The following is a 13,928-nucleotide window of genomic DNA, read 5'->3' as shown; positions in this document are numbered from 1 at the left end:
CGACACAGCACCCCTCCTGCCTGCTCCCCATCACCCATCTCCTGTTCTAACTTTGCAGCTTGTGGTGATAGTTGCTCCCACCTTGTTTCTGATGGTTAATGGTGTCACCTCCATTCTCACTGCTCTCAGCCCAGTTCTGTAACGGTCTATAGAGGACCACTGGTCCTCTCAGCGGGGCTGGAGCCTTTCTCACTGGTGCATTCCCTGTCACTCTGGTATGTGGAGTTCCCCCAACCCTCTCACAGAATGTAGGCTGGTGAGGTTTCCAGTCCTCCGTGGCATATCCATTCTAACAGGCCTACACGTCGGGCCAGGTGGAGGAGAAGGCAGCGGGGGGAGGAAAACCAGGCTAGGATGGTGGCCCTTGAGCCTTGAGAAACAGGTGTTATAGAAGGGGGTTGAGGGAGGCTCAGATGAAGACTTGAGACGGAAGTGTGTTAGTGCAGCGGGGGTGGGGGAATAAAAGCCCAGGGGAACAGGCGGAGGAGAAACTTGAGAGGTGACTGGTGATGTTTTACTGTGTCCGAGGCAGAGAAACGAGGCTGTTGCTGAGGGGGACAGCGGCCACGAGAGAATTTTGGTTTTTAAGATGGGCACTATTATAGTTTATTCGTATGTGGACGGAAGCCAGGAATTGGAGAGGTTGAAATTTGTGATACGGTAGAGAAGAGGGGGCTGTTTTCAGAATCAGATGGTGTGAGCAGAAGATGAGACCAAACGAAAAATGGTGGGCGACCTTTGATGGGCCCGTAAACATTTTTTTGTTGGAATAGAGGGGAGGGCAGAGAGGGCACAGACGGGGGAAAGTGTGGGTTCTGGTGCTGAGTGATCAGGTGGATGTAACTTTGTTCTTTTTCAGGAAATACGAGCTGGGCAGAGGTCCGGGTGGGGGGTGAGAGCTTATTTTCTGTTTCTTTTCCCCCCATAACTCATCCATTACACAAGGATCACAAAAGAATTTTTTTCTTTCAGAAGTAAAGTATGGTACAAAAATACCTAATTCACTTTTTAGCCCTTGCTAGGTGAAAACACATCTTTGCTTGCATATAATCAACATAACTTTTTTTTTTTTGGCTTGGTAGTTTTTCATCTGGTACTAGGTCTACAATTGAATTTAGGTTGCGAATTTATGGAGGAAAGATATCACTTGTAACAATACAACAAATTCAACAAACGTTTTTTGAATTATCACTGGTGGCAGGCACTGTGCTGTAACACTGACTAAAGTCACCAAGATCCCTGGCCTCAAGATGAGACAGACAGGGGCTGTTATAAACTACAGATTGTGTCAGAAGATTCAAAATGCTATGAAAAAAAGAGGAGAGTAGAAATCTGGCGTGCGAGGGAGTGTCTGCGGGGCTGTAATTTTAAACTGGGAGTGAGGGTGAGCCTCACTGAGGAGGTGACAGCTGAGCAAAGGTTTAAGGACATGAGGAAGTTCCTTAGCTACCTGGTTACCTGGGGGGATAATACATCGAAACAGAAACTGGGGCTTAATAGACCCATTTGTTAATGATGCTGAGCATCCGCAGCATATTCTGGTGTGGGGAGCAGTAGCAAATTAAACAGAAGGACATGTTTCTCAAAAAACCTGTCAGGCATCAGGAACCCAGAGCAGGTCTGATTTGAAACTCACGAAAAGGACAGTGCCTCAAAGTTGGGGAGGGAGATTCTTCCTCTGCCAGTAGAGAACTCAGCAAGGTTCAGCCACATCAAAGTGGTGTCGGCAGTCCTGATGGCTTTGGCACAGCGTGGCGGCTTTGGTAGCCGTGTGCAGGTGGGAGGCCTCAGCACAGTGGGGGGCTGCTTCCTCAGGGAGTGCCTCCACTTCTCCCAGGTGCCTTAGCTGCTGCAGCGGTGGTGGCACTGGTGGCACTGGTGGAGCAGAGCCAAGCTGGTCGAGACCAGCACTGTCAGGCAGTGACATTAGCAGACAGAATTAGACAGTGCCAGCAGCAATCGCAAGCTGCATTTCCAGGAGCCCCAGGGCAAGGAGGCCTTGAGCAGAGCCAGTGCAGGAGGAGAGCAGCAGGTGTCCTAGGCCAGGGGAACACAGAGTCTGGAGTCAGACTGCCAGGTTCAAACCCTGCACCTGCCATTGAGTAGCTTTTAAGCTTGGGTAAGTTACCACACTTTCTATGTCTTGGTTTTCTTTTCAGTAAATAATATCCAACATTAAAGGATTTTGAGAGATTAAGTGACAGGGGTTGGCAGTAGTAAGCACACAAGTGTTAGCTTATTTGTTTCATCATCCACATGACATCTCACGCTCGTCCAGTCCAACGGTCACTGGAATTCACGTTGTAATTGCATGACACACCGGATTATTGGTAGTGACCCAAAGTCCAACTAGATGAAAAGGAAACTGAAGGAAACAGTCCAGCCATTGCTGCCCCCACTATGTATTTCCAAAATGCTTACTCTATTCCAGCCACTGTTCTAGGTGACTTACAATTCTGAAACTGTCAGATCAGAATTTAAAAACTGTCCCTATTTAACTGTGCGTGAGGGTGTCTGCAGAGAGAGGACCGGATTTTCCACTGTGTACTTTTTAATGCTTCTTGTTCAAAAAAAAATTATATATTCCAGTTTTTTACATTGAAATATAGTTGGTTTACAATTTTGTATTCGATTCTGGTATACAGCAAAGTAATTCAGTTATACATACATATACTCTTTTTCAGATTCTTTTCCATTAGGCTATTACAGGATATTGAATATAGTTCCATGTGCTATAGAGTAGGTCCTTGTTGCTTATCTATTTTATATATAGTAATGTGTGTCTGTTAATCCCAAACTCCTAATTTATCCTTCCTCCCCTCCCCCCTTTAGTAACAAGAGTTTGTTTCCTATGTCTGTTTTTGTTTAGTAAATAAATTCATTTGTATCATTTTTTTTAGATTGTATGTATAAATGATATCGTATTTGTCTTTCTCTGACTTACTTAATATGATCATCTCTAGGTCCATCCATGCTGCTGCAAATGGCATTATTTCACTTTTTCTCCCAAAACATATTTTTGCTCTCCAGTGCCACATACAGGCAGTTCATGTTATTTATAGCACTATTATTTAAAATTGTATGAGACTTTATGGCGCAGGGCACTAAGCGGATGGTCATTTAAATAAAGTAACCACTAACGACGCTAATTAATTGGAGGGAAGGGGGCGGGGCCAGCGCCAAACCGCAGGTTGCCGCCAGGGACTAGGACGGGAGGCGGACTCTCGCGGGAATCTAAGGGGCCCTAGCAACCGGCCACGTGACTCCCGGGCCGGTCGCGCTCCCCGCGGTTCTCGCAGCGGAGCAGCCACGTTGGCGGAGTTCCTCGGCCGGGGAGGGGGCGTGGCGACGGCCGTGCGTGGTGCGTGCCCCACCCCTCGCCGCCCGGAGCCCGGATGAAGAGTAACGCCATTACCGCCGGAGCTGCCGAGAGCCCTCGCGGACGGGGTCTGGACGTCGGACCGGTCGCGCCATGAGGTTCCTTCCCCGCCTGCTTCTGCTCCTCCTGCTTGTGTTCCCCGCCACGCTGCTGCTCCGAGGCGGCCCTGGAGGTGAGGCGAGGGGAGTGGGTGACGGGGCTCGGCCGGGGGGAGAGTTGGAGGAAGCTGGGGGCGGCGGCGGCTCCGGGGTCCTTCGTCCCGCGGGTCCGGCGTCCCCCCGCCGACCTTTCTCCTCGTCCCCGCGGCCCCCGGCCCGCAGCGGGGCCCCTGCACGCGAGCGCGGGGTCGGGGCTCGCGATCTGGCTTGGGGCCGCCTGAGGCTCGGGCTCCCCGCGCCCGCAGCCGGGGCCGGGGCGGGCGGCCGGCGGGCGAGCAGGGCAGCGAGAGCCAGGGGCACGGCTGCGCCCGAGCGCGCTGCGGCCCCTGGAGCTCCCGGCAGCCGGCTCCACCCCCGCCCCCTGGCGCTGGGCTGACGTGTCTTTAGCTTCCACGCCGGGAGACCTCCTTCATTCATTCGCGGAAACCCTGGTTGTCTGCTCGCCTAGACTCTCAAAGCGGCCTTTCTAGTGGCCCCCTCCCGGTTTATGGCCCCTGAGCCCAGCGTCACCGGGGGTCTTGATTTTCCCCGAACGCCCCATCCTCCCCTGCTTGTCCAGCCCTACTGCCCGGCTGGGTAAAGAATCCCAGGGGGTGTCCGTTACTTGAGCCCTCCTTTTTCTCTCCCTTTTCTTTTGTAACTGTTTTTTTTTTGTTTTGTTTTGTTTTGTGGAAGCATCGCACTGTCCTGAAAAAATATAAACCACTTGGAGTTTTCCGTTTTTTCCTGTAGGTTTATTCCTTCCGCCGGTTAACCTGGTGTGAAAGTAACTTAGAACGTTAAAAATGTGGACACTTGGCTTCATGCCCCGCTTCTATCATGAACTTTTCCTCCGTGAAATTTAGTCTAAATAATTGCTGGAATTCCTTTTATTCTGTAAGTTTAAGTAAGCTGTGTAGCAAAATGAATGAGTGACAGGTATCCGTGAGTTCAAAAGAAGAGGAGTGCACTGACTGACTTCTGTATACTGGATAGGAAACCAAGTGGGAGAATTAACCAAACTGTTAAGTCACTTGCAAGTTTAAAAAGGGATTCTTTTCAATTAGGAGTTGCTTTGTTTTCACTTTCTTTACGAATATTTGATAATCGTTTTTGTCTGAAATCTAAACTATATTTTTAAAGGCTTTAGAACACTAAGAAACATCAATTCAGTATCTAAATTTAACTGAATTTCTGTGAACATTTTTGTGTGTGTGCTGAATGACCTATCTTTCAAAAGATGATTCTCTTAATTTTTCCAATAGCAAACTGTTAGACCTTATAGGCACAAAATTGTTACTGGTTAGCATTAAAACAAATTGTTTAATAAACTTAGGGTGAACAAAAAAGAATAAAAATAAATAAACAGGGTGGAAACCGTTGTAAATATTGAGAAATCTTGAAATTTAAGTACAACTTTAAATTATATGTCAGTTTTTTTTTTTTTTAGAAAATGACTTGTAAGTTATGAATGCACTGTTTTAGTCTTTTTGTTCAGCAAGCAGTAGACGCTGTTTCTCGGTTCATGAAATGTGGTTAAATGTTCTTTAGTATTTTGCATAAATCTTAACATGCAGTGGAAAAGACTTCAAATGAGTAGTTCTTAGTATATATTGTTTCTCCTGGGTATTCTGGCATGTGCACATGCTTCCTTTCCCATATTTTTTTCTCTACTGAATTGCCACATCATCATTCTTTCTGAGAAACGTTGGGAGAGTTACTAGTACTTTGATATTTCTCTTGAGGGTCTGGCCTGAAATAGATTTAATATGACTTATCTAGAGTACTTTTGCTTATAAAATTATAGTTTATAATTTCTTGGCATTAGAGTTATGCTTAACTTTTACTTAGAAATTGAGTGTAGGGGAAATAAAAAATGTCTTAAAACATGTTTGAAACTGTATGCAAAAGTAAACCCATGCTTTCTCTGCTGTCAACCCTGAAGTTACCAGTACAGTTTTTACTAAACCAAGTGTGTTTTATGTGAGCCGGTTTTCACCATGGATGTCGTAGAGATATTTGTTCCTTGGAATTACGTGCTGTCCAGTACTAAGGGTTTTGAGCTGTAGTCAGCACTTTTAACGGTGTTTCTTGTCTAAGTATTTGGGTCACTGTTTTCCTTTAGAATTTTTTCATTTTTTTATGGTTAATGACAGGGTAGCTTTTGGAGTTTCTTCCTTTTAAGACGATCTTTCCTTAATTTGCTTAACAAAATTGCTTGAATTCTTTATTTGGGCTTTAGGGCATCTTTAGTTTTAGCAGTTCATTTTTCCAACTCTTAGACATTTTTTAAAATTAAACAGCATTCCTCATTAAAACTAACATGCAGTTGGTAAGATTACCAGTAAGATAAAATCGCATGAATGTTCTTAGATGTATTGTAATTTGGCATCATTCAAGTGAACTGGGAGGTTCAGTTATTCTGAGGGAAAATTTTCATTGCCTATACCTGAGATTTAAAAACATTGATATCCCAGGGTAAAGGTTAACTGCTTGTTTCGTATTTTATCATTAGGCTCATTAGCAGCGGCTCAAGATCTTACGGAAGATGAAGAAACAGTGGAAGATTCTGTAATTGAAGATGAAGACGATGAGGCAGAGGTAGAAGAAGACGAGCCCACAGATTTGGTTAGTGCTGCACTCGGTTTAATATGTGTATATAATAGGGTTTATCCCTTTTATAGACAAATTTGGTATTAAGATTCTTGCTTTTAGAGGTTTATTAATGGGATCAAAGTGGATTGAAATTGGGAGAATAGGGCCAGTCACTGAGGATGGATTGTAAGTATTTTCTTAGCACAAGGAAGGAGACGTGAAACAGATAACAATCCAAAATTATGTCAGCATGAGTCTGTGAGGGTAAAATGGCGGGACCACTGGATCACTTGCTGATGGATTTGGGATACATACTAAACTTTCTGACCTTGGGTAACTTACCTCTCTGGGTCTTAATTTCCTAAGAAACCAGATAGTCTCTCTGCTCTCTCATGTTCTTGGGGCAGCGTGTATGTATTTTGGTGGCAAGGAGTGAGGAGCAGACAATAATAAATACATAAGACACGTCCTGAGAAAAGAAGGGGCTTAAAGAAGATCTCTTAGAAGTTGTCCAGCTCTGAAACTTTTACTGTAAAATTATAGTATGACAGTAAAATACTATGCTAGAGTTAGGATCGTTGCAGCATGCTTCTAGTGAATTTTATTTTTCTCTCTTGGACTACTGTAATTTATCCTACACAGGATTTTTGTTTAGCCACTTTTTTTTTTTCAGTTTTATTAGAATTGTTACAATTTGACTGACATACAATATATTGCGTGTAAACACATATATACAACATGCTGTTCATATTTTTTTTAATTTACATATATGTACTGTTCATTGTTTCTGAGAATAGTTTAGGGCTTTAGCTTTTTAAACTTACATAGTTACCGAAAGAATAAAGCCAACCGCAAAATAAGAATCAACAGAATGGAGTAGTCCAATCATAAAGGACCGTGAAATGTGCTTACACATATTTAAGAAATCAGTCATCTACGTTATAAATAATAAGTAGTTCATTTGTGTCCCTTTTTTAAAGAAAGATTATTCATATAAGTGATATGGCATTTTTCTTTCTCTTTCTGGCTTACTTAGTATGACGATCTCCAGGTCCATCCATGTTGCTCCAAATAGCATTATTTTATTTTTATGGCTGGGTAGTATTCCATTATATATGTATATACCACATTTTCTTTATCCAGTCATCTGTTGATGGACATTTGGGTTGTTTCCATGTCTTGGCTATTGTAAATAGTGTTGCTGTGAACATTGGAGTGCCTGTGTCTTTTTGAAGTTTATTTTTCTCTGGGTATATGCCCAGGAGTGGGCTTGCTGGATCATACGGTAAGTCTATTTTTAGTTTTTTAAGAAATCTCCGTACTGTTTAACCACTTTTAAACTCCAAAATCAGTTCTCTCTGTGAAGTCTTAGCAACAACATTGCCATCGATGTCGGAAGTGGAGACCATCAGGTGTGAACTCTTAACAGATTTTCTGCCATCTACTTTTAAATGTATTATTCACCCATCTTTTCTACATCTCTTGTTTAACAGTGAGTTGTCTTTCTTCTAAGGCTGGCCATGCCACCTTCTCCTCACCTCGTCCTGTGGGATCTTGTTAATTACCCTCTTTCTTTCTGTAGCTTGAAGCATTGAGTCTTCTCAGTGACTTGGTTGTCTAAAACTACAAATGCCTTCACATCCTCTGCTTTGTGTTCCTCCACCTTAAGTTGCTACACATTTTCTTTTCTTTACCAGCACACTCCTTGAAAGAGTAAACTGTGCAGCTTTCTCTTCTGCTCATTTCACATTTGTTCTCTAACTGTGGTTAGTCTGGTCCCATGTATCTGGTGAAACTGTTCTTGCTAAGTCACCAGTGATCTGATTGCAGAATTCCTGGCCTGTCTTCCGTTGTTATCCTGTGTGCCCTCTTTAGCATCTGCCGAGTACCCCTTCCTTGATTCCCCTCGTGTTGCCTTCCGTCGCGCACCCCCCCACATTCCTCGGTTTTCTCTGTTCCAGTGGCTGCTGCCTGGTTTCTACTACCTTCTCTCTCTCTCTTTCTGTGGATAAAACCTGTGGTTTTAACCACAGCCATCTTATATAGATGACTTCCAGATCTCGTTTCTAGCCCCCTGCCTTACTGAGCTCCGTACCTCTGCTTCCAGCTCTTTGCAGGACAGCACATCTGGAGGTTCCATAAGTACCTCAAATCTTAAACGTCCAAAACAGAACGCAGCATTTCCCACCCAGCTTACCTCCATGAATTATTTCCTTTATTGATATGTCTCCATGCTTCAAGCTTTTACCCTGTTGCTTACATTTCTTTTTTATTCCACAACCTACTGATCAAATCTTAGGGATGATTTCTCTTAACTGTTTCTCAAATATATCCTTTTTTCCTTATTCTTACGGCTTATGGTTCTTACCTTCCTGACTCCGGTCTGTTTTCCTACTCGTGGGTCTGTTTTCCTACTCGTGGGTCTGTTTTCCCAAAAGTAGAAACTCACTGTTACTAGATGAAGGTATTACTAAAGATACTGAAAATATGTATCATTAAAGATGCTTAAAATGTAACTTGTAATACAGTTGCACAGTCATCGAACAAATGATTTGAGTGCCTTCTCTTAAGCATATGAGCTGCATGTGGAATTTTTTAACTATAAGACAGTCTTTGCTCTTGAGAGGTCTGTGTGTTGGGAGAGAATATTTACTTAAATGAAAAATAAAATGGCAGTAAGCAGTGGTGCCCTTCAACATCTCCATTTATTAAGGGCCTGGACACTTCAAATATTTGAATATCTGTAATTCTTATTGATGCCTGGAGAAATACTGCACTGGGGTTTAAATTTTTTAATTAAAATTTGTTGACATGTTTTAACAATGTTATTGAAATATAATTTACACTTGATATTTGCTCATTTTAAGCATGCAGGTCAATGATTAACAGTAAACGTTGCAAGTTGTGCAAGTCTCCCTGAGTTACAGGACATCTCCCCAGTTCTCCCTGGTCGCGGTTTTTTTTTTGAAAACCATTTCTTCCAAGTTGTGTGAAGACTTCTCACAGGGAAATTCTTTTGTTAATCGGGATGGAAAATCTTTTCGGGGATACCCAGGCCCTAGATGGGGGGCAATGCGTGGCTGCGGGCCAGCCATGCCCAGGCCTCTGCCTGCTGTCTCTGGACGCTTTCATGCTGCCGCCGCAGGTCACTAATCACAGCAGGGGCCTCGTGGTTCCCAAAACAAAGCATTTTGTCTGAGTCCTCAGGCCGGCACCACCTTCCAGGCCTTGTTTCTTCAGGGATGTCAGCAAAGACTGAGTATGGGACTTTCTCTCTTCCTGGAGGATAGTATTCCTGGGATTTAAACTAAGGGGGAAAAATAAAATCTATTTTAACTAGAAATTAAATGTCCCTTTGAAAGATACTGTTTTTAAACTCTTTTTCAAACGTTACTGAAAATTTACCAACCCACACTCAGAACCTTGCATTGCAAAGTGTGGTCTGAGTACCAGCGTCGTTGGCTTTTCCTGGGTGCTTGTTAGAAATGGAGAATCTCGGGCTTCCGAGGCCTGAATCATGGCTGCAGGGGCGCCGGGGGATCACTCTGCACGTTTCTGTGTGAGATACGCTGCTATCGAAGTTGTATTTTAACTGATGAGATACAGTGAAATTCATTCCACTCTTGGTCCCAACGCAGTGTTGGGGAAGCAGTGTATTTTGTCCCAAATCTAGTGAAGTCATTATTCTTAAATGATGTGTTTTTCCCTCATAGTAATCTTTTTCATGTTTTTCTTAGGTTGAAGATAAAGAGGAAGAAGATGTATCTGGGGAACCCGAAGCCTCACCGAGTGCAGATACAACCATCCTGTTTGTGAAAGGAGAAGGTGAGAGAATTGTTGGTTTTCACTCAGATATGGGAATTTTAAAAATGACAGGCTTGCTTTTAGAGGAAGTGTTAATAATGATTAAGATTTTACTGTTTTACAAGTTTCCATTATGAGCATAGTGCAGACACATGGCGGCGGAAACCCTCTTCTGTGTGTGAATGCTCGTATCTGTAAAACTAAGGGGAAAAAATACTGTCCTCTCTAACTAGAAATTGAATGTCCCTTTGAAGGATACTGTTTTTAAACTGTTTTCAAACTGCTGTAGTATAACAGCATTCATATTTTGGGTGTAAACATTAGTGAAATATTAAATCTTTACAGTTAGGCCTTGATTAGAGCCTCCGTTGCATTAAAAGAAAATGGACTAAAGGCTTGGATTTACTGAGTGCTGTGGCAGGCACTGTTTTCACTGTTTTGCTTGCATTATTCAGTCCTAACAGGACCCCTGAGAGAAGAGTTACTGTTGTTAAACTGAGGTTTAGAGGGGCCAGGGTGTGTCCAGGTTACTCACGCAGTGTGGACACAGGATTCAGACCCAGATCTGTTTGACCCCAGAGCTTGTGCTGTAGTAGATAGAACCGCTCTGTAGACCACAGGATGATCATCGAAGGCTTATTATTGGAAGTTATTCATTTTCTTGGTCTTCTCAAGTTTTCTGTTTTATTCCCATGTACTTTCCAACTGTGTACCTACAGAGAGTATATTTTCATTAAGAGGATTTTTTTTCCTTTTTTTTTTGTAGCTGCCTACTTGGGTCTTATTCAGATTTGCATTTTGACTCATTGCTTAAAGCTCGATTCGCTTTTTTATGTTCAAACAGATACTGCACCTTTCAGGTGAGCCTCTTAGACGTTGCCATTCTTCCTCCACTGTCTGCACAGATAGCAGGCACTGAATTGGAGGTGAAGGTGACTCCATCAAGTCCTGTAGCCCCACTGCAAGAAAATCTTACTGCTGAAAGCACACAGCTCCTTCTTAGACATGTAGCTTGGAAGTGATCTGGTCTGCAGTTGAGATGCTCAGCTCAGCTCTTGAGCTGGAATGCTGGTGTACAGACACAGGTTTCAGCTGATGTGCAGGCTAGTGAGTTGCCAGTTAGCGGATGTCTGGAGTGCTCTACTGAAAAGGGTTCTGAAGCCAGGTCTGTATATAGCAGGAAATCTGTATGTTACAAAAATCTGTTTGTAATGTCTGCTTATTTTGTACCCTTTGAATGTTTCTAATCTTCCTGTCTCTTTTTTGGTTTCTTAGATTTTCCAGCAAATAACATTGTGAAGTTCCTGGTAGGCTTTACAAACAAGGGTACAGAAGATTTTATTGTTGAATCTCTGGACGCCTCATTTCGATACCCTCAGGACTACCAGTTTTACATCCAGAATTTCACAGCTCTTCCTCTGAACACTGTAGTGCCGCCCCAGAGACAGGCCACTTTTGAGTACTCTTTCATCCCTGCAGAGCCCATGGGCGGACGGCCCTTTGGTCTGGTCATCAATCTGAACTACAAAGATCTGAATGTAAGCCCCTCTAAACTGTCTTCTTTTTCTTCTTCTTTTTTTAAGTTAGGGATGGATGAGGATAGTTGACATTGTTTAATGAATATTCTGTTTATTCATTCAAGTGCCTTTTTTGTGGTTGAAACTGATAGGCAGTGGGGAGGCAAAGATAAAATGCACATTCCCGCCTTCAGCTCTGTGAGGCGCTGGGGCAGCTGGATGCAAACAGCATCACAGCGTGAAAGCGGTACCTCCTAGAGGTGAGTGTAGGGCGATGAGAGTGGAAGTGACTCAGCTGGGCCCTGACGGAAAAGGAACAGTAAGCCACACAGCGGGATTTGCTGCTTATCCAGATGTTAACAGATGTTGAATAATTTTTTTACCTCCTTTTGTTGCTTGCATTTTGCCCATTTTACGGCTTCTGTCGTTAAGTATTAAAGACTTTTTCTATCATTTTATATACTCGTAAATAAAAATATAACCAAAGATTTTTAGGATATTAGTAAGGCTTATGGTTTATAAGAACCAAATGGCCATAGATAAGCTCTGTTGTCTTTCTCATGACATTTTGCTGTCTATAGTATTTGTGCACCAAAGGAAGGAATGAATCAATGAGAGAAGCCCGGCGAATCTCATTGCTGGGGGTTGACCTCTAGCTGCCAGCCATTACATCCCCCTTCAGATGAGAGCACATCTGAACCATTCCCTTTTCAAAAAGTCTTCAGAGAAGGAAATTCCATCCTCTCTTGGAAGCTTATTCAACTTTTTTTTGATACCCTGGTGTCAGCATATTTACCTTATGTTTGAGTTAAATTTCTCATGCTGCCATTAAGTTTTCCCTTTTTTTGAAAACTACTTAGTGGAAGGTGAGAACGTTTTTTTTCATTCTTATCTTCAAAGCAACGTTATTATACTTTCTCAGTTTTATAGTAAGTAGCTTGAAGGATTATAGAGTTCATCTTGTTTTCAAGCAGAATTAAACTTAATCCAACAAGCACATATGTAGTTTCAGTTCCTTTTTGAATGTTTGTTTCATCTTGGAATTGCCTGTGAGAGGAATGGTAATTGAAAGAGCCTGGAATAAAACTTAAATTATCACAGTTTAGCATTTGGTAGTGACAGTTTTGAAAAAGTGCTACCTTGATGCTTCACATAAAACACTGGACACAGCTATCTGTGTTTTTTCCAAGTGACTCACGTATTTGAAAACTGAAATTGTGTTGAGCTGACAAAATTATTTTGAGACCACCACAGAAAAATGTTTTGGCATTGAAAGTCCTTAGCCTATCTAATATAAACTGAGTTCCAATCCATTGTCAATGTAGAACATGAAAATTTGCAGCCATTTTTTCTTTTATAGGAGAAAGTAACATAATGTTAAGTCCCTGGCATTGCACTAGTGCAGTTACATGACTCTGCTGAGTCTTACTGACCCAAGTGATGAGAAAGCTGTAGATAAGGTGACAGTTCTAAGAAATCTTGTAAGCTTTCATTCTTCAGTGCATTTTTTCCCCAATGCATTTCATATTTTTGGGATTTTTTTTTTTCAACAGGGCAATGTATTCCAAGATGCTGTCTTCAATCAAACAGTTACAATTATTGAGAGAGAAGATGGGTTAGACGGAGAGACGTAAGTGAAAGTTGCAGTATGTAGATCTTGATCTTAAAAGGTGGGACCAGAAGGCTTGCTTCTGTCATATTTTTTTAATGGTGAAAATGGAGCAGGCTGGAGATTGAGTGAAATCCTGACTACTTAAATCTGTACTTTGATGGTTCCAAGTTAGGAAAGATAGTCAAAACTAACAAAAAATTGTTTTAAAAGGAAAGTTGGTTTTTTGTTCTTCCTTTTTAAAATTGTTTTCCACCCCATCCTCTTAAGCTGGTAGTAGCCTCATCTAGGTTGTATACCTCTAAAATTGCTACTGAGAACATAAATTAGAAAGTTGGAAGGTTTTATCTCAAAAAACATGTTCTTTGTGAATGATGATTCATTTTGCACTATGTTCTGATATGTAGTTCACGAAAAGTCATTTTGAAATAAAGTTGTGCAAAATCTAATATTTAAGGAAGACAAAACCTAGTGCAGTTATTTTAATATAACTGACCTTTGAATATGACACTATAAAGTCATTTATTTTAGATCATATGATTGCGTTTTCTCCCTTTGGACTAATTGTTCTTAAAGTAAAGGTAGATTTCTTACCAAACTTTACTACCTGGATCTAAGTTGAATTTAAAATAATTTATTCTTTTCTCCACAAATTATTTGGAAAACTTATATCTTGTTAGGATTATAGTTGGAGTTAACTCATAATTCTTAAGAGTTAAAGCACAGTTATAGTTTTAATAAGCTGTGGTATTTCTTAGGAACTAAAACCAGTTTGTATTTTCTCCTTTTTATATCAGAATCTTTATGTACATGTTTCTGGCTGGCCTTGGGCTCTTGGTGGTTGTTGGCCTTCATCAGCTCCTAGAATCGAGAAAGGTAAGTGTGAA

General features: G+C 41.9%; 1 protein-coding gene across 5 annotated transcripts in view; it reads left to right on the top strand.

The window, feature by feature from the left end:
* The first annotated feature begins 3,369 nt into the window (after window positions 1-3,369).
* The window catches only part of SSR1 (signal sequence receptor subunit 1), a 36,859-nt gene continuing 26,300 nt past the window's right edge, over window positions 3,370-13,928 (top strand). For 3 of the 5 annotated variants that reach the window (XR_010376802.1, XM_064476172.1, XM_031435234.2), the window contains exons 1-6: window positions 3,371-3,551; window positions 6,032-6,144; window positions 9,849-9,936; window positions 11,191-11,453; window positions 12,986-13,062; window positions 13,839-13,917. Coding sequence is in view for 4 of the 5 variants with exons in the window: in XM_064476172.1 (XP_064332242.1) it covers window positions 3,473-3,551; window positions 6,032-6,144; window positions 9,849-9,936; window positions 11,191-11,453; window positions 12,986-13,062; window positions 13,839-13,917 (699 nt within the window). In the remaining variant the exon portion in view is untranslated. Of the gene's footprint in view, window positions 3,552-6,031; window positions 6,145-9,848; window positions 9,937-11,190; window positions 11,454-12,985; window positions 13,063-13,838; window positions 13,918-13,928 lie in introns of all 5 variants that reach the window. The other 2 variants (XM_064476173.1, XM_031435235.2) reach the window with 2 other exon arrangements.

This window comes from Camelus dromedarius, chromosome 19, assembly GCF_036321535.1.
Source record: "Camelus dromedarius isolate mCamDro1 chromosome 19, mCamDro1.pat, whole genome shotgun sequence".
In the NCBI taxonomy this organism is placed as follows: domain Eukaryota; kingdom Metazoa; phylum Chordata; class Mammalia; order Artiodactyla; family Camelidae; genus Camelus; species Camelus dromedarius.
Note: the sequence above shows the minus strand (reverse complement) of the source record. Positions and strands in the feature narration are given on the sequence as shown.